The sequence below is a fragment of the Rhamphochromis sp. 'chilingali' genome (assembly GCF_963969265.1).
Source record: "Rhamphochromis sp. 'chilingali' genome assembly, chromosome: 10".
NCBI lineage: Eukaryota > Metazoa > Chordata > Actinopteri > Cichliformes > Cichlidae > Rhamphochromis > Rhamphochromis sp. 'chilingali'.
Window position 1 is genome coordinate 33307578 of NC_137937.1, and position 22838 is coordinate 33330415.

At 39.2% G+C, this 22838-nt stretch overlaps 2 protein-coding genes and 1 pseudogene across 5 annotated transcripts; all 3 read right to left on the reverse strand.

The window, feature by feature from the left end:
* Positions 1-378: 378 nt before the first annotated feature.
* LOC308403869 (uncharacterized protein) lies at positions 379-10534 on the reverse strand. 3 transcript variants are annotated; one of them, XM_080893660.1, is made up of 13 exons: positions 10233-10493; positions 9204-9903; positions 8501-8559; positions 8171-8251; positions 7578-7667; positions 7380-7469; positions 5239-7111; positions 4835-4921; positions 3419-3691; positions 2789-2941; positions 2120-2395; positions 1801-1953; positions 379-1037 (listed from the first exon to the last, which is right to left on the reverse strand). In XM_080893660.1, the coding sequence occupies exons 2-13, from the start codon at positions 9838-9840 to the stop codon at positions 739-741; spliced, it is 4071 nt and encodes a 1356-aa protein (XP_080749786.1). In that variant the 5' UTR covers positions 9841-9903; positions 10233-10493; the 3' UTR covers positions 379-738. The 3 variants fall into 3 exon arrangements, with proteins under 3 accessions (XP_080749786.1, XP_080749785.1, XP_080749784.1); XM_080893659.1 differs by lacking the exon at positions 10233-10493 and adding an exon at positions 10500-10534 and having other exon boundaries at positions 380-1037; positions 2780-2941; XM_080893658.1 differs by having other exon boundaries at positions 380-1037; positions 2780-2941.
* Positions 10535-11296: 762 nt separating this feature from the next.
* On the reverse strand, positions 11297-14454 carry LOC308404371 (E3 ubiquitin-protein ligase TRIM35-like; annotated as a pseudogene). The gene is made up of 2 exons: positions 14418-14454; positions 11297-12606 (listed from the first exon to the last, which is right to left on the reverse strand). The product of its transcript is annotated as an E3 ubiquitin-protein ligase TRIM35-like (transcript).
* A 2126-nt stretch (positions 14455-16580) lies between these two features.
* Positions 16581-18174, reverse strand: LOC308404543 (nuclear factor 7, brain-like). The gene has a single exon (XM_080894624.1). It carries the CDS (start codon positions 18038-18040, stop codon positions 16622-16624), a length of 1419 nt encoding a protein of 472 aa, XP_080750750.1. The 5' UTR covers positions 18041-18174; the 3' UTR covers positions 16581-16621.
* Positions 18175-22838: the final 4664 nt, after the last annotated feature.

The window sequence follows — 22838 nt, forward strand, 5'->3', positions numbered from 1 at the left end:
AAGTAGCTGCTAATTCTTTCCAGCTGAAGATGCCCAGAAAACCTGAAAAGTAACTAAATACATATATGGTAAATGAAATAAGGTCAGCCAACAAGAAGCTACAATACTAAACACGTGCTTAAATGAGTGTCAGATTGGCGACCTACTAAGGGTGTACCATGCCTCTCTGTTACTGTTAAGAATGAACAGTGCAGTTCTGTCACCAAGTACTTTCTTTTTGAGAAATTAAGATACTGTTTTGATGAACCTTTTATAGTTATATTTGATCAAATTCAAACATTCTGAATGACTAATTTTCCTACCACTCCTGTACACTCTTGGTGTACAATAACGTGCCATCAAGATACAAGGTTTTGCCCCCCTGGCCAAAAAAAAAGCTACAATATTATTTTTGAGACTTTACTGTTGAACATTTATTTTAACAAAGCATCATGTGCCAGTATACCAACCAATGTAACCAGATACTGTATTCAAAATTGGTCACAGTACCCAGGAACACCATAAAAAAAACCTTTTATCTAAATGTGAATAAAACAGTAATTTTTCAGTATTCATGAACAGTCTCTGTTAAACAAACTTGATAAAATAAAACATAAAAAAAAAGAAAACAAAAACTGAGAACCATAATGGAAAGATATTCTCACATCTGATATACAAATGGACAGAAAGACTAAAGAACAATAAGTCGGCTGAAGGATGTGAAATGTTGCAGATTTGAGTATTAACATCATATCAAATCTACAGCTGTTGGTAATGTGGAGTACTCTGCTGTCCCGCTGATTTTCTGGGCCTTTTCCTGCTTTTTGGTGAATCTTGGAAACAGTCACTTTGTCTTTGCAGGGTTGTGATCCTGTTTCTGACGTAGTCCTTCACCCCTTTCCACGTGCGGTTTCTCAGCGCTCTTGGCTCAGCATCAAGACACCTGATGCAGTCGTCTTTCTGAGGCACCTTGTGGCCTTGAATGAAACTCATCATGTGTCTTTCTACAGCGTGGACCTCTGCCTCCTCCCACGTGTGTTTAGTTTTAAGGTGGAAACCTATGAGGATGAAAAAAAAACCCATAACAATATATTATTTTTTCATGGTTATTTCTTTTTATGATTTTGTCAGGGGCCATCTGTAGATGCTTCTATCATGCAACTGAATGTATTATTTGCTGTATTTGTGCCCACCTTGTTTTTATAGATAATACCAGATTACTGTTTCATTCGGATGCTAATGACTGCTTGTTGAGAAAGTGCATCCATCATGCCCAACAAAGAAGTGGGTACACCTATTCCGTTTATTTTTAGATGTTAAATATAAATGACTACTTTACTTTTTATGAAATATATAATATTGAACTGGAAGGGCCATAAGTAAAATGCTCCACACACAGACTTTGTTCCATTTTGGATACTATTTGTTTATTTTCCATGAGCTCTTTTCACCTAAAATGCTGCACGTAGGACCGCCATATCTAGATTGTGTTAATATACTGTGCCGCTAGAGGCTGGTGGGTTTACTTGTGAAATAGTTTGAATCTTATTTGACAAAATATGTGATTATTTCATTCATCGTGGTAAAAAGCTAACATTCCAAAAAATTGCAAAGATGAACGAGGCAGATGAAGAAAGATGTAAGGTGTCCTGAACCTTCAGCAACACATAAAAGGTGGTTGGCCTACTAATTTGACTCTTGTATTTTTATTAATTTATTATAAGTTTGTGTGACGGTCCCATTATTGTGATGAAGGCAATCTAAACCAAAGGCAAACAGAAATGAATAGACAGGAAGTATATTAAAGGTGACCATTATTACCTTTCTCACTGGATTTGACAGATCTGCTCGTTTTGCTGGAGCTTGTTGTTTCTTCATCTTCTTGTTGATCATAAAACATTTCTGTTCCACCACCTGCATAGGAGTCATTGTGATCCCATGAACTGGCTTGTTCTCCACCTGCAGACTGTCTCACTGTATTGAAGACAAAAAATATATACGTATAAGGAAAATTATTACTTTATTACTTTTTACTGGGAATCTTAATGGGGAGAGTAGGGGGAGAGATAAGTCAATTAAGAGGGAATGTTGAAGAAAACAACATCATATCAAATCTACAGCGGTTAGTAATATGCAGTACTCTGCTGTGGCTCTGCTGATTTTCTGGGCCTTTTCCTGCTTTTCGGTGAATCCAGGGAGAAGCCGCTTTGTCTTTGTAGGGTTGTGATCCTGTTTCTGACGTAGTCCTTTACACCTTTCCACGTGCGGTTTCTCAGCACTCTTGGCTCAGCATCAAGACACTTTATGCAGTCGTCTTTCTGAGGCACCTTGTGGCCTTGAATGAAACTCATCATGTGTCTTTCTACAGCGTGGACCTCTGCCTCCTCCCACGTGTGTTTAGTTTTATGAAGGGAACCTGTCATGCAGAAAAGAAAAAAAATCAATGATCCTGACATTAAAATTCATCTTGGGCAGAGAGTATAGGAATATTTTTCTGAGAACTTCCTTGTGATCTGTGTGCAAGACCAGAACCAAAAATAAAATCTAATTATTTAATTTGCACTGATAAAAAGCAGGTATCCCTAAAACCTGGGCTAAAATGCTAGCCACGCAATGACAGAGTAAGAACCATGGAGGTCTAAAAGATCAACTGAATTCTACTAATGTACGTAAAATACGTAAAATACTGTAAGTAAAATTAAGTCTGACAGTCTGGTAATGAAAACATCTCAGGAAGTAGCTAGCATGACATGATATTACCTAAAAATACCGTGTCAGTCTTAAATACTACCATTATTACCATGTCCACCTGATTTGACAGATTTGGGACGTGTAGTCTTGCTGGAGCTTCTTGTTTCTCCATGTGCTTTTTGATGATTAAAAGGTGCCTCTCCACTGTCTGCAGTAGAACCTTCATCGTGATCCTGTGAGTCAGCTTGTCGTCCACTCGAAGGCTGTCTCGCTATAAATAAATAAGTAATTAAGTAATTAAGTCTATGTTCACCTTAGAAATCCCAGCACATATACACAGACATGCAAATACAATATTTACAACAACTATGATTCTAATCTGTACCCTAAAACAGCATTTAAGGGTACAGCATAAAACTGTGAGTATTCAAAAAATCAGCTGGATTATTTGAAACAACACCACGATGAAAACTGCTGTGCTCATAAAAAGAACAGACTGGTATTGTTAAAGTGGTGGGCAATTATTAGCTTTTGTTGGCCATTCTAATAGAGGAAGACACTCATGACTTTGTGAAAGAGACAGATACCAAAAAAAAGCTGAACAGAGAGATCGAAGAGTGAGAGAAGGAGGTAAAGAATAGCAAAGAATAAGGAAAAAGGGTTGCTGAAGACATTTACAAAAAACCAAAAAAACAGGTTTGGCCTTCAGCAACATATCACATCTATAGCTGTAGGTAATGTGCAGTACTTTGCTGTGGTTCTGCTTCTCTGGGCCTTTTGCAGCTGGTCGGAGAATCCTGCGAAGAGTCATTTTGTCTTTTCAGAGTTGTGATCCTGTTTCGGACGTAGTTCTTTAGACCTTTCCACGTGCGGTTCCTCAGTGCTTTTGCCTCAGCTTCAAGACACTTGACGCAGTCGTCCTTCTGGGGCACTTTGTGCTCCTGAATGAAGCGCATCATGTGTGTTTCTACAGCACGAACCTCAGCATCCCCCCATACGTGTTTGGGTGTACATTTAGAGCCTAACAGAATAAAAAAAAAAAAAAAGAGAACTCACATTAATCCTGAGAAGAGGAAATGTCTGGAGTTTCTGTTCTAGAAACAGAACCAAGTTAAACTCTCTGACAATTACTGGGGTAACAGACTGAAATCAACCTGCTTGGTGGCAGGTTTTCTTCCACAGATTCTCTCTGAATCTCACCCTCTCCTGCTACGCCTCCACCATCACTCAGTTCTCACTTATTTATTGATACAGTCGATGTCAAATCTCATATTGGAGCAATTTGCCCACATTTTCATATTTACAAACGTGCTTAGATATTAAGCAGTAAATGCATAGAAAGAATCAACAGTACTGAGCTGGCCAATCAGAAGAGTTGTGGGCTGCACTGACCCAGACTACAGTTACATTTCAAGGGAGGTGGACATCAGGTTACGGTGTAGGGTTTCAGAAAGGTTTGCAATTCCCTGTAAGACAATCTTTTTCTGAATGCATTTCACGTTAAAATCTTTCTAGTGACCTCCAACATATTTCAGCCATGTGTTGAAACATGTTTGCACATTTAAATATAGTCGTAAAATGATTTGAATTAACATTTTGAACCTGAGAACTTGTTTTCCACTGAAAATGTAAAACCTCCAAACATAAACTGTGTTTTGTGCATTTTCACTTTCTTTCTTTTTTTTTTTTTTTGCCAAATGCATTTTCACTTTCGCTTGTTGTAATCTGGATTTTTTCTGTGTCAAGTTACTGTTGCACTGTAACGGAAATTCCCTGTGGACGAGTCTACACAGTCACAAAACACAAAGCACACGGACGTCTGCACAGACCCTTTTAACTTATCATGAATATTAAGTCACTTGGACACGAGCGGACTCACGGATGCAGAGAGCATAATCGAGGACAGAATCATCTGACAGATGATGACAGTGAGAATGTTTTTTAGGTTCAGGTTTATCAACAGCAAAAAAGCCAACGAGCGCACCTCTTTTGGAACATTTTGAACACAACAGCTTAACAAATCTTTTGCTTCTTTTACTGTTTCATGACCTGCTATTTTTTTAATGACTTAGCTGCCATTTATTATTTTTTTCTGTCCTGTTTTTTTTTTGGCCAAAAATGAAAAAGAAACAAGAGAAAGTCTGTTAAAGTTCACCATGATTACCTCTGATAGATTTGTTGGCACTTTTTCCTCCATGTTTTTGTTGATTAAGAGATGCTGGTCTGCCTTCACTTTGATCCCACGAGTCAGCTGGATTAAAGACAAAAAGATGTTTTCTCTCAGCAATCCTCGCACGTATACACACATTTCTTCAAATAAATTGCAGGATTTACACACACTTGTTTTTTTTAACTTAACTGAGTGACTCCAGCTTTATAACTTCACTCAGCATGTTGCCTTCTGCAAACAATCACAACTGAGTAGCTCATGGCGTACGTTTTTTTTAACCAGTTAAAAATATCCAACTTTCTTACTTTTTTCTTATATTTCTAGCTAGTGATGGGAGTCAGGAATCAGTGCCAATTAGTCTAAAGTAGTGTAGGCCTACTTTTTATAAGCCTTATTACCTTCAGAATCCATTTCAATATCATCCAGTGTGGAGTCATTGCACTGCCGCAGGATCTGGATTTTGTTATTAGGCCCAAAAATTTGGTTGGCTTCATTTTCATCCAGGTTCATCAGTTGTAGCATTTTTGCAAAATGCTTGCGGACATTTTTTGATGTCAGACCTTCAGAGTTTTGAGCTCCACATTCTTTGATAAATCCTTGAAGACAATCTGTCCCCCTGTAGTTAGACAGAGCATTTGGTCGGGCAAAGACGAAGGGATTCTTACTGGTGATCCCACATGCCTCACGAGAATCCACTAGAAGCTCCAGAGCCGACTCAAATGAGGGCTTCAGTAAAACAGGGACTTTTCTCCCACAGTCCCCACGTACGTCAACTCTGGTGAAGAACCTACACATGGTTTTTTCCAACTCTGTGACAGACAGGTCCAAGTCATCAGGCGGATCTGACTTTGTTCGTGACATGAATTCCGTCAGCTGAATCGTTGCAACCTCTCGAGGCTTTCTCTTGTTGAAGAGGATTATCCGGGAAAGCATGACTCTGGCCAGAGCGACAAAATTTTCTGTAGAAAGACTGTCTCGTAGATTCTTCTCAGCTGTAGTATGAACCTTCTCCAAGTGGAAATGCAAGCGCTTCATATCTTGAACAAGTGGTATCTGCTTTGCTCGTTTTGATTTAATTTCTCTGAGACTTCTTAATGCGGCCGAAGAAACAAGCTTAGTCCACTTCTTTTGGTACACAGAGAGGAAGTTTTTAGCAGCCTCTGCCTGTTTTGTATCACCAGACTTTACCGCGTTATCCTTAACAATAGTGCAGGTCTTCTGCAGGCTGTGACCAAGCTTGATTGCAACGGAAGGAGCGGCGTAAATTTTGGTTTCTGAATCATAGCCTGCCAGGACGTTCACTGCAGACACCACACGCTGGAAGTTTGAAGGGTGAAAAAAGTCCTCCAGCTTCTTCATTGGGGTCGTTTTTTGAGCCTCAAGCACAAGTCTTGCTATCTGACGAAGGTTTTGTCTTATATATGGGTGCTTTTTCGCATCACGGCCATAATGATTGTACATGTATTCCCCGAACTGCAAGAGAATCCTGTCATCCATGACAGCTCGCGTCACATCATCGTATATCATTTCATTCAGAATGCTCCTAGCGACATCACTTATGCCACGGTCTTCACAGTCCACAGTTGCCAGCACACACATTGATGCAATGCGCTTTTTTCCAATACCTGAATCCTTTTCAATCTTGCTTTTCGCTGGGCACGTCCTCATGTGTTTGAACAGGTTTCTCTTCACAAAAAGACCATGACAGTGAAGACAAGGAAGAAAGTCACGGGCCTGTCCAAGCACTTTCGGTCTTTGTCGTACGACAAGAGTTCCCTCTCCTGTTTTCAAAACATTTTTATTATGTGCAAAGTTTCCTTCATTTGTTAATTTTTTCCATATATTTTGTCTTTCTTTGGAGTGTTTGGGATACTGAAATGCAGCTGCAACCTCTGGTTTGTCACTGTGAATTGACTCAAAATGCCGTGACAGTTTTAACACCGGCTTGGAGCAAAACAAGCAGTAATTCTTCTTGTCATAAAATCGAGCTTTTGAATTTGGTCGTTTTACAGCTGGCAACACTGGCGTTTGTGACGCTTCTGCCTGACTAATCATAGGTTTCCTTTTTACAGGAGTGACTCCTTTATCCTTTCCAGAAGAATTTTCTGATTTTGAGTTCTGCTCTTCTTGGTGCGGTTCTTCACTCATGGGGGACTCTGGATCGCTATGACTGGATTCATCTGAAGAACCTTCTTTGAACTCTTCATCACTCCCTGGTGAGTAATCCTCATCATTGTCCTCCCCTGACATGTCTGAAACAACTTCCTTTTTCTGAAAGAAATAAAAGAAATCTTTTTTTCCTTGACTTAAGATTAAACAAAAACAACAACGAAAAACAAAGATAAACAAATTAAAAACCTCTAACATTTTTCCCTTCATAAAAGTCCTTTTCGGTTTCCCAAAACATGGGTTTATGTTCACTTTTTATTATTAATGATAATTTACAATTTATAATGTAATACAATAATAAAATCCAACATGCTGTAATCAGCATGCAAAATTTAATATCATAAACAAAGTAAAAAATGCAGGTAAATACCAGCGATTCTGCAGGTGACTCTGGCGTATCACAAGCATCATTTTCCTCGTCATAGTATGAAGGTGAAGAACCATTTGCTGAATTACGCGACTGTAATAGAAATAATTAAAAGGTGATATGATGTGATAACAACCTTGACAATCACACAGCATATGAAAAGCCCAAAGAATGTGCAGGCATAATTTATTGTGCAGTTACCTTTGAATTTGCAGCAGTCTGTTCACACTGAGGTGGCTCATCATCTGACGACTGCCCATCGCTGCTGTTATCTGATGGCAATGCTTTCAGCTTAACAGGAGGAAAGTGAAGTAAGCAGGGAGCAACTGTGTAGAATTTTCTTTAATAATTTTAAAGTATTAATACTAGATAACAACCCAGCAAACATTTTGACTTTGAGAAAATGTCAACTTCATCATTACACTTTCTACCAAGAAAGAAAATTAAACACCACGTCTTTCAGTCTGGGAGACACCGACATTATGGGCAGGGGGAACTAACTTAAGTTCATATTGCAACATGAGACAAAACTGATGTATGTTAACACAAATAGCAATAACAGACTCTCGTAATTCTACTTATTGTACATGGAGAAAACGTGTCCCCATCTGTTTGTGACTACTTAGTTAACAAATGAATCGGTATGTCCACCACTTCACAGTTCTGTTTTTGTTGTTGTACTGCGCACAATTTTGACCAGAGATGTGCTATCAGGGTTTCAACTATGTTTGTTGGGAACTATTTAAAAGCATCAATTACCTTCTTTATTTAAAAAAATGCCATAACACACTTACAAGTTTATCCATCTCTGCCAGTTGTTTAAGCAGCTCAGCGCGCTGCTGTAAAACATCTGAACGCCGCTTTTCACTGCTGGCCTGAAAGCAGACATAATAAAACCTTTACAGGACAAAATATAATAGTTATAGTAGTAATCATCTAAAATCTCCAAGGCTCTTTAACGTGATGTTGGTTAAAAGGCAAGATTCATACTGCAGTGCTACAGTTAAAAGTGACTTAAAATATAAACCTCTGTAAAAGCAAAAAGGTGTGGAAAAATGCAAAAATCTTCAAATCATCCATCAAACAGCAGAAGTTTCATCTGCATTTGCTGTTATTTTTCTCACCGTAGTAGATCTATTTGTGTTTTGAACAGCTGCTTTTGGGACAGGGTCATTCACAGCTCCTGAAGAGAAGACAGTAAAGTTAAAAACAAACACACAAAGTGTTAAACAGTTCTGCAAACACTTGTTTAGACAGGCGAAACAAAGTCAACTTTTTAGTTGAAATTTTTATAACAATCCACAACAGACAAATTAGATCAGTCTAACGTAACATAATCTACATTTTGGCTACATTTTTAAAGACTGTGTGAGGAAGAGCTAAAAGACTTTAAAAAACATCTACACTTCCAAAAAAACAAAAACAAAAAACAAAACAGGTGGATCTATTAGACCCCCAACTGCTATATATGTCTGAAACCTAAAAATTAATTGAAGATTTAGTCAAAACTGAACTCTTTAATTTTTAATCCTAATCTCTGAATTTCATGCTTTCCTTAAATATCAGATAATCAAGAATTTAATTTGTTAGTTTTGTCATACAGTGTTGTTCTTTTGTCCTGTGATAGCTAGAATATGATTCAACACCCCTCAAAAGCCTAACACTTAATCAACTATTTGCATTTATGTAAGCCGCTTAACTAATGCACCAACTAAAATATTAAACACTGCTTTGGACCGAGTTTAAATCCAACCTTGCATGTGCACCTACATTAATATGATGTGAAAAAATACATTGTAACATGCATGTAATGCAGCTACAGCTTACCTCTGCAATGTGATGAAGGTAACCACTCACGCTGCTCCTGAGAGGTGGATGAGGTATAGCTTTGAGTGTTTCCTGCACCATGAGCGGACTCCACATTTTCTCCGTCAAAAGCAGCTTGATGTTGTCTGCATGACGGCAGGCGGGGGGGTAGACCTTGAATCCCACTTGACAAACCCTGACTGGATATTGGATTTTGAAATGTTTTGAAGGCATTGTGGGATGAGAGAACAGATAAATCCTGGGGCCCACAAAGCTGAAGTCCTTGGTTTGACTGTTGAAGAGCTGGTGGGGTAACATTTTTTCCTTGGTTCGCTGATACCATGATCGGTGAAAGGTTAGAGCTTTGCTGATTAAAAGAAATACCTTGAGAGAGATTTGGGATATCTGTGGCAAACAGCGAGCTGGATGATGGAATGCTGCCAATATGAGAGGTTTTATACATGTCAGCATGAGGGTTGTTTCTGGAAGATACAGTGTTCAAATTGTTAGTACAACTCTGATGAGATGCCTGCATGTGCTCATAGGAGGTGGGGAGAAGGCTGACGAGCGGGTTCTGAGATGAAGCTGCTGACCAGCCATTCTGGGCCATCCAAGACGGACAGGGAATGTGGCTCTTATTTGCTGTCGGGTTATCCATCACTCTCCATCACCATCAAAGTTCACTGCTTGAAAGTCTCCTTTACTTCCTTGAGTAGAGGTCCTAACGGAAATAGAACATTATAATACCAGAATTTCATTACTTTTCTGTGGTGTGTTTTTAATTTTTAATTCAGGTTTTCAAAGCTGAAAACGGGCAGAAGACAATAGAAAAATCATAAAATAATGAATCAATACCAAAACATTTTGGAAAACGCACACGTAAGAACATGCAAGAAGGGAAAATGTAGTAACTGAAATCAGCCTTACGAAAAACAGGTCAGCTTAGCACCAAAATGTGTTTTAGCTGAGTGGGTCACCGACCCTTGAAGCTGCACCGCACCAAATAACATATCAGTCTCTAAATGATATTTTTAAAAAAGGAATACTTACTGGGCATTGATGTTTACAGCGAGAAATGGACAGTTGCGTTTAAACTGCTGCAAATACGGTCGAAACGAGAAAAACGTAACTAGCTTAACAATGTGCTATCAAGTCAGTTTTTTTTAACTAGCTGTTAGCGCGCTCAGGACCAAAAACCATAAAAAATATCCGTGAAACTGATACTAGTTCTAAAATTAGTGATATGAAATAAACAGAGTGTGCAAAAAATCAATTTAATTTCCCGCAAACCGCTTTAGAAATCAGGAAAAACCATACCTGCGGCCATAACCGGAAGTAATGGTCGTTGTTTACATCACAGCATCACTGAGAAAGTAAAACTTCCGTCTATTTTTTCCAAAATAAGATACAGTTCTACAATTATGAAATAAATTGGACCTTCACTTAAAAAAAATTTAATGAGCCAAAGGTGGAAGAAATTGTATTTATTTAAAAATAATTCCTGCCACGCTGTAAAAGCTCAATAACGAGCAAACAAAGGTCATTTTTTAAATTAATGTTACTGCATCCTTCCTTGCGATGTCACATTCATCAGCCGTAAGTGGCGTTAAATCTGTTGGAAGAGAAGCAAGAGATACCCAGACTGGTTCTTTCTCATTATGTAGCCATGACAGCATCTGATATGTGCTGTTCCAACTTATCAACCTAAGATCAGTTTGTTGGCTGACCATTTCCCCATAGACAGCCCCCTACTGGTGATAAATCTCATCAAAATACATTCAGTACATTTCAAGAACAGAAAGATTCCTTTTGCTTACAGTTATTGTCATTGTCATTAACATATTTTTTTTAAAAAACAAAAACAAAAATATATCTAATTTCTCAAGTATTTCGGGTAAAACCAATCAAAGCAACGAATCATTTCTTTTGTGGGATGAAAGAAAATATAATCAGTCACGGACTATTTTCAATATAAAAAAAGTCACAAATGTAACCCATCTCCATACAGTCATCTTAAAATGTATTTAATGCAGTCCATGTAGTGTATAAACATACAGTTAAGTACACTTGTCATGAGTGCATACAGTACACAGAAGCATGATACACTGACTATACTACAAAATCTTTCTCACTATGGGGGAAATATCAGTCTGACAGACTTTTATGCTTCCAGGCTCTCCAATATGCAAATATGGAAAGAGTTTCTCAGTGAAAGTGTCTTTGTAGGTGTATATGTGAGCCATGCCATCAACATCATAGAAGGACACCTCTCCTCTGTCATAGTCCAGCTGGATTCTTATCCTTTGGAGACTCTTCTTCACTGTCATAGCTTGACCAAAACCATTACAGCATTTTCCACTGCCATATAGCAAACACCAGACTCCAAATTCAGGTGAAGCAGAAATGCTCTCCCTTCCCGTTAGATGAATCTTTAGTCAAACCAATATTCCAGCGAGTATGGTCTCCCACCTCCACATCCCAGCCATGTTTCCCTGAGCTAAAAACCTCAGAGCCAAAAACATTAAAATACTGAGTGTTTCTCTCTGGATTGTTGAGAAGTTGCTGCTTTGTGTCTCCAAATCTCACACTGGTCAGATCATCAGACAGATAGAGCCAGCCACTTGCAGTGTTTGGGTCCAGAATGACAGGACTGAAGTGGACCTTCTCCTTCATCTTCTCCCACACTCTGAAGGACAGGTTGCCCAGGTGTTTGGCCACATCTATCAGTGCTCCTGAGACCAGCTGTGGATCTGACACTGAGCTCTGGGCTCTGGCTCTGCTCTGAGTGTCTTTATAACTGCTGAGGAATGGCACGCTGTGTTTCTGCAGCTCTTCTTCAACAGCAGAGATGCTGTCTGACAGAGAGGAGATCTGCTCCTCAATCATCTTCATCTCTCTGCTGATAGTCCTCCCCTTCTGCTGCTCTTCCTCCCTCAGAGCCTCCAGTCTGGACTCCTCTTCCTCTTTCAGGAACTGCTGGAGCTTCTTGAACTCTGCTCTGATCTGCCTCTCTGTGGACAACAGCTGCTTCTTGGAGTGTTGAATCACTTTATTATATGTTTTCTCCACTTGTTTGTATTTGTTCTTCTTGTCCTGCAGAGACTTCAGAGAGAGAGAGTCAGATTTCAGCTGCTCCTTCAGGTCACTGACTGCTTCTTCTATAGGAACCACTTTGTGACTCTGGTGGAGCAAAAACTCACAGCCAGGACACAGAGTACTCTTCTCATCCACACAGAACAGTTTTGGTCCTTTTGATGTATGTTGCAAACCACCGCCACTTCTTTTTCTTTTTCTGTCAGATATGATTCAGATTTCTGTCTCAGTGCAAAGGAGTCAGCAAGTTGTTTCAGTGCAAAGTTGACAAATAGAACATCTTTTGAAGATTTTCTTTTACAAACTGGACAGTTTTTGTTTTTAGGTTGTTCTCAGGATTTGCTTTTACTTAAATAAAGTATAAAAATGACAGAAAGATGGAGAAATCTGAGTTGTTTTAGTCTGCTGAGGAGGATTTCAACTGACAGATACTAAACCAGTTTTACAACATTTTTGTTTTTCAGCAACTGCCACAGGAAACACTTTCCCAGCATGACCTTAACAACAACATCAACATGCATAGAAAATAAAGAAATCTTTTTACATTTTTGATCAAATCCAAATCAAGACTGAACCAAAAGAGAAAGTGTAAAATGCTAAAAAAAAAGAAAAAAAAAAGAGCAGTCATGTTTTAATCAAGGTGATATAAAAGTCAGAAACAGACACATTGTTACAAAATACCTATCCCAGCTGTCATATCAAGACAGTCTAGTCTGCCCCAGGGCCAACACAAGGAGACAGACGACCGTTTTCACCCTCATTCACACCGACGGGCAATTTGAAATCATCAGTTAACTGTGGGAGTAGTTGGTGGAAACCCAGGCAAACAGAAAGTCAGTTGGTGGATTCGAACTCAGGACTTTCTTGCTTCTTGCCACCACGCTACCATATTCAGACACAGTACAAGGTTTTAATGAATGTATCTGCAATATTTTCTGAGATTAGTCTTGATTTTTTTGTTTTACTTGTGAACTAAGGTTACTGAAGCAAATCATATTACATATGAAAAAGTGTCATAGAGTGAAACTAAATTGTGTTATAAGACTGTTTTTCAAGTTCCTGGGTACCACCATCTCCCAGGAGGTGAAGTGGGAGACCAAGATCTTAAAAAGACCCAGCAAAGGATGTACTTCCTCAGACAAGTGGGGAAGTACAGTCTTCCACATGAGCTGCTGATCCAGTTCTACACTGCAGTCACTGAGTCTGTCCTGTGCTCTTCCATCACAGTCTGGTATGGTGCAGCCACTAAACAGGAGAGGTGCAGACTGCAGCAGACTGTACAGGCAGCTGAAAAGATCATCGGCGCCCCCTGCCCTCCACCCAGGACCTGCACCTCTCAAGAACCAGGAAACACGCAGGGAAAATCATCACAGACCCCTCACACCCTGGACACAGACTTTTTGACCTGCTGCCCTCTGACAGACGGTATAGAAGCCTGCAGACCAGGACCACCCGACACAGGAACATATTCTTTCCCCTCACCATCTCCCTCCTAAGTCTCACACTGCTTCACACTGCTAGACTGCAATAGATGTGTGTGTGTATTGAGTCATTTACATATTGTTGTGATCCGGTAGAGACACCATCTACTGGAAACAAATTCCTTGTATGTGTTTGAGCATATACTTGTTCAATAAACGCAATTCTGATTCTGATTGTGTTGAGAAAATATCAACTTTGTCTCCATCTTGTGGTTTTTGCAGGAACAAAACTGTTCACAGTTGCGTCCACATGATCAGGTTTTATTGCAGTACATCAGGAGTCAGTCTTTGGTGAAATTATAAGTAGTGTGCATGAAGGTTGTGCTGTCCATTGGCAGGATGAGATAATTATTAAGCAACAACATTTTTTTTCTGAACATTAAAGAGAAATCTCAGTTTCAGATTTTTATTTTTATTTTTAATTTTTGGAATTTTGGAATCACCTCACAACATGCTGGGGAAGGCCTAGCAGGGTAGACAATGTTATTAAAGGAAAACAGAAAATCACCACTTCAGATCCACTGTCCCCTGCATAAATCAAGTCACGCTCCCTCCCAGTGTTTCATAGTGCCTGGGACGTCATGGGCCAGATTGTAGCAAAGCCACTCCAGACAGAAGAATAACCAAGTAGATCACACGTGGATAAATAGGTGAAAACTACCTGTAGCCATTTCCTTTGACTGTGCTGGGTTCCTCATGTAGTTTGAAGTGACCAACAAAATGTTGGACTTATTATTAGTTGTTTTAGATATTGTAATGTTTTATTGTTTCTGTACTGATATTGTTTTACTTAGTGATTCATAGTTTTATTCTCTGAAATGTTTTGATTCTATTGGCATGCTGGGAATTCACTCACTTTGTCTGGTGATAGAATTTGTTTACATGTTTGTTTAGTGGGGTTGGTTGGCTTCCTGCAGTTGTCAGATATGTCTTCTCGTGTTTTTCCCATTTTTCATACAGTTTTAGTAATGTTTTTAATAAATAGCCAGTTACGGCACTTAATCTGCACTTACTGTTTTGGCTTCTTATTGAAGCCTCTGTGTCATTTACCCTGGTCTTACTGTTTTTATTTATTTATCCTATTTTTCTATTCCTTTCAAATGTGTCTGCTAGTGGATCTCTGTGACACCGGATGAGGCAAACAGAAACCTCTAAGTTGCTCTAATAAGTTTTCTTTGTCATGTACTGTGTACAGTAGGCAGGAATGGTGGAACAAAAGGTGAACTTCTCCTGTCAAATACTAAAGTTGTTCCATAAACTACTCGTGTTTTATGCTTGTTTCTGTGCAGTGTGGACCACAACAACACAAAATCACCTAAATTGATTTTTGTTTCACGTTACAGAGGCAACTTGCTGAACAGTTCTGTGATCAATATTCTAACATGTCAGCTAAAAATAAAATAGGAATGAGAGTTATAATAACTTTTGATTCACTGAAACACTGAAACTCAGAGTGAAGTGTAAAAAATAAAATTAAAGCCTTATTATAAAACATCAGAAGATCAAACTATCAGAGATGGCTGCCTGCTGCTAGTGGGGCAGAATTTCTTTTTAGCTTGTTCCCTGAATCTTCGCAGGCAGCTTAAACAGAAGCTATGATGGCATCTCAGAGACACAGGATCTCACAGTCTCACAACAACATGCATGGCAGCATGTCAGGAAAATTTGTTTTGCAGTCCTGTTTAGGCTTTAAAAGTTTTTAAAGAAATATTATAAAATCTGACCTTCAGCTGACATCTCTGCAGCTTTGTTCATACAAACTATTTTCTGCTCTGTCGGTGTGTAAATATTTCTGTAGGATACGTCTGAATTTTATTTTTACTCTTAAACAACATTTGTTAGAGTTTATAAACATACAGGTGTGAGAATGTGAACTTTATCAACATTTGCATTTGATTTCTGTGAGGATCAGACCAAAGTGAGAATCAGTGACTCCATCAAAACAAGTCTTCTCTGATATGCAGTTTAAGAGAGCTGAGGTTACATGTGAATGTTTGTATTTACAAACCAACAGAAGTAAATGATCATTTATTCTAAGGAGTCAGTAAATGTTTACACAACAATCAAAGTGAAGTTTCATGTTAAATAAATCTGAACCAATGACTGAATGTGTCTGAAAGCTGATTTACAGTCAAACACAACAACAGAATCATTGAATTTGATTTATTTCACTTCACAGAGACATTTAGTGATTTTCAATAATCAACTGAAATGGCTGAAATGAAGATGCTGCTGAAGTAAACATATTGTAATTTTATCTGTTTAAACATTTTTAACCTGCTGATGAGACAGTTTCAGAACTTAGAAGTCATTTCTCTGAATTTGGAAAACTGTAAAGTAGACGTGTTACTCTAAAATGTTATTTAACTGAAAACAAGATGCTGATATTCAGGAAAATTAAGATCTTGTAGTTGTAAAGTTGACTCTTGCTGATGTGACACAAGTTTAATCATTAATCCGTCTTTAAAGAAGTGTCACAGTTTACTGTTCATACTCAACAACTTTGAAAAGCAAAGAAATCATCATCATTCAGATTTTAAAATTAATAAAATATTTACATAAACAACACGAGAAATATTGTGAAAATATTAATTTAAAAGAAACAAAAATATTAAAAGCAAAAATTTCTTACAGAAACTCGAGTGGGTCAGATTTTCACAAGAAAAAGTTCCTTTGGTTTCATTGAATCAATAAAATACAAAAAAACCTCATAATGAAGTTAGACAGTTTGATTAATAATTTCCCTAAAATTAAGCTGATGGACTGAAAGACCCCCCCCCTCCCCCCCCCCCCCCCAAAAAAAAAACAAAAAAAAAAAACAAGACAAAAAAAATCCCCCATTTAAGATAAAGAATCACTTTACAATCAAATCTCAGTCTGACAGATTTTGATATCAGAGGTTTTGCAATCTTCTGACTTTCCAATATTAAAATACGGGAAGAGTTTCTCAGTGAAAGTGTCTCTGTGGGTGCAGATGTGAGTCATGTCTTCAGGGTCATAGAAGGACACCTCCCCCCTGTCATAGTCCAGCTGGACTCTGATCCTCTGGAGACTCTTCTTCACTGTCAAAGTCCGACCAACACCATTAGAGTATTTTCCACTGGCATACCATAAACACCAGATTCCATATTTTGGTGAAACAGAACACTCTCCCCTCCTGTCAACTGACTCTTTAACTAAACCAACAATCCACCAAGGATGGTCTCCCACTTCCACCTCCCAGCTGTGTTTCCCTGAGCTGAAGCCCTCAGAACCAAAAACATTGAAATAGTTTGTGTTTCTCTCTGGATTATCGGGAAGCTGCTGCTTTGTGTCTCCATTCCTCACACTGGTCAGATCATCAGACAGATAGAGACAGCAGTTTGCAGTGTTTGGGTCCAGAATGACAGGACTGAAGTGGACCTTCTCCTTCATCTTCTCCCACACTCTGAAGGACAGGTTGCCCAGGTGTTTGGCCACATCTATCAGTGCTCCTGAGACCAGCTGTGGATCTGACACTGAGCTCTGGGCTCTGGCTCTGCTCTGAGTGTCTTTATAACTGCTGAGGAATGGCACGCTGTGTTTCTGCAGCTCTTCTTCAACAGCAGAGATGCTGTCTGACAGAGAGGAGATCTGCTCCTCAATCATCTTCATCTCTCTGCTGATAGTCCTCCCCTTCTGCTCCTCTTCCTCCCTCAGAGCTGCCAGTCTGGACTCCTCTTCCTCTTTCAGGAACTGCTGGAGCTTCTTGAACTCTGCTCTGATCTGCCTCTCTGTGGACAACAGCTGCTTCTTGGAGTGTTGAATCACTTCATTGTATTTTTCCTCCACTTGTTTGTATTTGTTCCTCTTGTCCTGCAGAGACTTTAAGTCAGATTTCAGCTGCTCCTTCAGGTCACTGACTGCTTCTTCTACAGGAACCACTTTGTGACTCTGGTGGAGAGAAAAGTCACACACAGGACACACAGCTCTCTGCTCGTCCACACAGAACAGTTTAGGCACTTCCTCATGTTTACTGCACACCACTGTTAATTTCTTCTCTCCCTTTTCTGTCTCAGATGATCCAGATTTCTGTCTCCCAGCAACTGACTCAGCAAGTTCTTTCAGTGAAAAGTTCACAATTAGAAATTCCTTTGAAGATTTTCTTTTACAAATGGGACAGTTTTTGTTTTTAGTTTGTTCCCAGAATTTCTGCAGGCAGCTTGAACAGAAGCTGTGGTTGCAGCTCAGAGACACAGGATCTCTGAAAGTCTCTGAACACACATGGCAGCTCAGGAAATTTTCAAGAAGAGCTCTCTCAGCCATTTGATCTTTAAGTATTTTTAACTCACCAAATTAGTGTCTCTTGAACTTTCTGATTAAAATCCTCCAAACGTGTGTTTTTCAGCAGAGATCTGACTCCCTGTAATGGCGTCTCAGCTCAGTTCAAAAGTGTCGGAATTTACTTTCATTTTCATGAATCACGATCACGTGTTAAACTGAAACACGCACAAAACACTTGTGTCCGTCAGAGGGCGCTGTCTGTGTCATTCAGATAGTTTTCAGTTTGTGCTCCTTAAAACGACACCAAAGTGAAAAATGTAGAAAATTTTGACTTCTCATTTTAAAAAAAACGAAACCTAAATAGAACATAAAAATGACACAAAGAAGGTGAAGCTGTGGTGTTTCAGAAGTTCATCACAGGGTTTAGATTGTTAACCTGTCAGACCTCTGCTCTCACACTCAAAACAAAGAAAAATTCTTGACCGTCATGAACATGAAGCAATAATTCTGAGTAAAATGCAGCTGAAATACATGAAGTCAAAAGTTTAATTTTTTCAAATAATACATCATTAAAATATGGTTGTTATGAACTAAATGTATACCAGTGAAGTTAATTTCCTTTGACCAGATTCAATCAAAGATGACTGTATTACTGTAAACTGACTACATCCTGTAAGTAGTTCGAGTTCAGGGACACAGGATCTCTGAATGTCTCTGAACACGTTACAGTTCAGCAAAGTTTCTACACTCATCAAATGTCACATCTTTACAGCTTGTACCTTACAGTCCTTCAAGAAAGCAAAGTTCTTTTTTAGAGCTCACATGTTGTCATGGTGTTCTAGTTAATTAATAACCACCAAACACGATATCTGCTTTTACTACCTGGGCTGTGGCCTCAAACCTGCATAAGAGTTTAGACCTTTAGACTCCAACTTTCAAGTTTGTCATGAACTGAAATGTGATGAGCTGACCAGTGTTAGAGATGTCACCGAAATTATAATGAAAAATAAAGAGAAAAATCACAGCGAACAGACCAGAAATGCTAATAATCAAAAAATTAAACTGATATAAACTGTTGATATGACATAATATGACACTGAACTGTGACAACACAGAAGAATTTACAGTCACATGTCACAAATCAGATTCTGGTCAAAGTCATGTTTAAGGTCCTACTGCCTCGAAGTTGTCAATCACGTCCACTTTCTTGAAAAATAATTAAAAAGACAAAAAACAACAACAACATTGTAGAGCTCTTATAAATGCATTAAATGAAGCCATTGAAAGAAAAAATACAAAGAGTGAAGTGTTCAATAAATCAATACGTAATATGACACAATAAGGATCTTATGTCCAAACTGAGTACAGGGATTGTGGTGTGAGGTGTAGATTTTCTGTATCCTTGTGTCAGTGAAGCTGAAACAGTTGTTGAAGGAAGTGTTTATCTGCAGGTCCAGTAGGAGATGCAGAGGATGATTTGGGTCCATTATCCACAGCAGCAGTCATCAGGATGGAGGGATCCAATCAGGTTGTATAAACTGTAAGTGCATATGAGAGCATGAGGGTGGGAATGGATGTTTGTGTCTGTCTCAGTTTATTTAAATCCAGGTTGAAGACTCACCTATTCTCAGCTGCATTTGAATAAAGCACCAAATCCACACTTTTAAGCTTAAATTTCAAAACTTACACTAACTACTGATCTTATCTATTTCTGATTTTATCTGTTTTGATCTTATATACTGTTTTGTTTGTTTGTTTGTTTGTTTGTTTGTTTGTTAAGTGGGTTTAGAGCTCTGAGTAGCTCCCCAGCTGGGTCTAGACTGGGTCTAGAGAGTATTTTAAATTCAGGGAATTTAAAATAGAAAGTAGCTCGTCCACAGAAGGACTGGTAGCTCCCCTTACGATAAGGGTTCAGATCGCGCGAACAGGTGTGGGATTAGAGCTCTGGGTAGCTCCCCAACTGGGTCTAGACTGGGTCTAGAGAGTGTTTTAAATTCAGGGAATTTAAAATAGAAAGTAGCTCGTCCACAGAAGGACTGGTAGCTCCCCTTACAATAAGGGTTCAGATCGCGCGAACAGGTGTGAAATGTGTGTGTTTAGTTAGTTTGTTTGTTTGCTTGTTTTAATCAATTTTAAATCATGCTTTTTATTTGTTTTTGTTTCTAATGTCTCTGTAAAGCACTTTGAATCACCTTGTTGTTGAATTGTGCTATACAAATAAATTTGCCTTGCCTTGCCTTGCCTTGCCTGTGTGTGCCTGTACGTCTGTGTCTATATGTCAGGTTGGGTATCAGACGCCACCTCTCTGGGGACATCTCTGGGGACATCTCTGGGGACATCTCAGGCCCTCCAAGGTTTGGAGGCCTATCTCCCCCCACCACCACTTCCCCTGCCAGTGGCGGACTCCCTCAGGTGTCGGTGCGTTGGTGGTTCTTTGTGTCTGGGGGTGGGCGTCCGGGTACACACCGGCTCACTCCTTGGCGGCCGCTTATCAGGGCCTGGAGCCTGGGGCTCGCTCGGGCCACTTCGGAGGTGGGGTGCCCCCTGCCTCTCAGCTTGGGGCTCGGTCACTCAGGCACAGCTGGCTGCCGGCGGAGCTCACGGGCGCGTCACTGCAACTCCCCCTGGCTTCTGCTCCGCGGCTGCTGAGTGAACCCTCATCTGGGACTCTCCTCAGCTCTTTCTGGGACAGTGGCGCGGCTGCCCCTCTGTTGGTCTTCCTTGGTCTCTTGTGCTCTGGGGGCCTCTGGATGTCTGGAGTTTTGATCTCCTCCATACCTGCTTCATACCCTGGAGAACGGGGCTGTGGCTCCCCACACTCCCTAGCAGATCGTTACATGGAGAAACCTTTGGAATGCAAGCATGCTGATCCACACAGGTATGCACACAGGTGTACACACGGGTATTCACAGACGCGGACTACAGCTTTCTTGGCTGCTGCCTCAAAGCACATTGTGCGCTGTTTATCTTGCGTGCTGCACAATATCGTTTATTATTTAGTATCTACTGATACCTACTGCTAGCTAGTTTATTGTGATGGTGCTGTTTTTTATTTATTATGTTGCTCTTTGTTGTTTGCTTTCTCTTCTGTTTTTTTTTTCTCCATACAGGTGACCCAGGTTTTTTTGGTTTTTTTTCTCTTTCTTCCCCCCCTTCTCACCGTCTCTTCTCCCCTTTGGTTTTCTTTCTCTCCCTCTCTTTCTTTCATTCTTTCTCCCTGTCCTATCCCCCAGTCATGTCTGTCCCGTTTGTAGCAACTGAAAATAAAATCAATTCATATTTATAATAAAGGTCAATCAAATGGACCAATATGGCAAGGCCATGATGATCCACTTGGTAAAATAAATCCGCTTGGCATCTTTCTTGGCCTTAAGACAACAATTCTGATGGCTAAAGATCCAAACGGGACAAAAAAAAAAAAAAAAAAAAAAAAGGTTGTATAAACTGAATTTAAGAAATATTCATTTTTTATTTTGTTTTTTTTGTTGTTACAATCCTAACCTCGTTACTTTCACCAAATAAAATATTTTACATAACGTGGAGCAACGTGTGTATGGTATACTGATTATTGGCCATGATTGTAGCATAACTATCCACACAAAACACGAGCTTCATTCAGACCATGACATGTGAATTAAGACAGTAACTATGGTGTTATACTTGGTTAGAGTTGTAGGGACTCCCAAAAACTTACTTGAGGTGACTGTTTTTGTGATTTGACACTATATAAAAAATGAATTGAACTGAATTCTCTCTCTCAGTAACTCAGAGACCAGTTTCCCATGAAAAATCTGTTTTCTGCATTATTCGCTTGTTTATTACGCACCAGTCTTCAGTTGTGTTCAGTGCTTTTGTTTTTTCAAAATTGACCTGTGACAAGAAAGTTTCATTTCTGCTGTTCAATACTGAAGAAATATAAACTCTTACAGATTATGCCAAATTACAAAAATGTGTCTCTAATAAAACCTCTGTAACTTTGCTCTGCTTCACTTCAGCAACATCAGGTAATGTTCATATTTTGATTCATGGTGTTCTTGTGTTTTTGTACTGCAGAATATTTTAAGAGTGTTGTGTGCTGTAGAAAGCCAGGCCAGGAAAATCTCCTTCATATTTTCCTGTGTTTTATCCTCAGTTACACCTTTGATAAAGTCTCGCAAGTGTCAGCTTTGTTTTAATACACAGATATAAAAATATGGATAAATGTACTGATAAATGATCATAATTATAATATTTCTGACGGTTGGAGTCAAAATTGAATTGAGCTTGAGTTGAGCTTGAATCGACTCGAATCGGGACCTCGTGAATCAGAATCGAATCAGCTATAGAAATGGAAATCGATACCCTGCCCTAGTGTGAACAGAGTGTTTGTGGTGGCAGGCTGGACAACAGAGCTACGATTGTTAAAAACACTGGGTTATGTGTTGATGCCACTTTTGTGTGGTTTTGACCTTTTTGTAGAGCAGTGTCTGCTTTACACGCGCTGTGACAGTTTCACGCTCTCGCAGGTAGCTCTCTGTGCTCGGAGAGAAATCCTGCTCACACGAGTAAATTTATTTTTATTTCTCTACAGGAACTTTGTGTTAAAGGGTCAACGCACCAAAAAGGGTTTTGATAAGATTTGATTGCTCGTGCAAGACAGAAATTAGTCAGGATGATTAATAATGAGCACAAGTTAGATGAGCTTATAACACTAAATTAGCTTTATTAGTCCTGCACAGAACAGACTGGTCTTGAATTCTCTTAAAATCTCTTAAACAAGTAAATTATGAAGATTTCTGATTCTTAAATAAAAAACTAAATCTTAAAGAAACAACCTAGCTGTGGGGTTTAGAACAAGGAT

What these genes read in the sequence shown, in the direction of transcription:
- LOC308403869 (XM_080893659.1), bottom strand. Translation starts at nt 9,840, where the DNA reads ATGGATAACCCGACAGCAAATAAGAGCCACATTCCCTGTCCGTCTTGG. An exon ending in AGACTGCTGCAAATTCAAAG is followed by an intron (nt 7,470 to 7,577) that starts GTAACTGCACAA and finishes TTTCTATTACAG; the next exon opens with TCGCGTAATTCAGCAAATGG. An exon ending in TGCCAACAAATCTATCAGAG is followed by an intron (nt 3,692 to 4,834) that starts GTAATCATGGTG and finishes TTATTCTGTTAG; the next exon opens with GCTCTAAATGTACACCCAAA.
- LOC308404543 (XM_080894624.1), bottom strand. Translation starts at nt 18,040, where the DNA reads ATGGCTGAGAGAGCTCTTCTTGAAAATTTCCTGAGCTGCCATGTGTGT.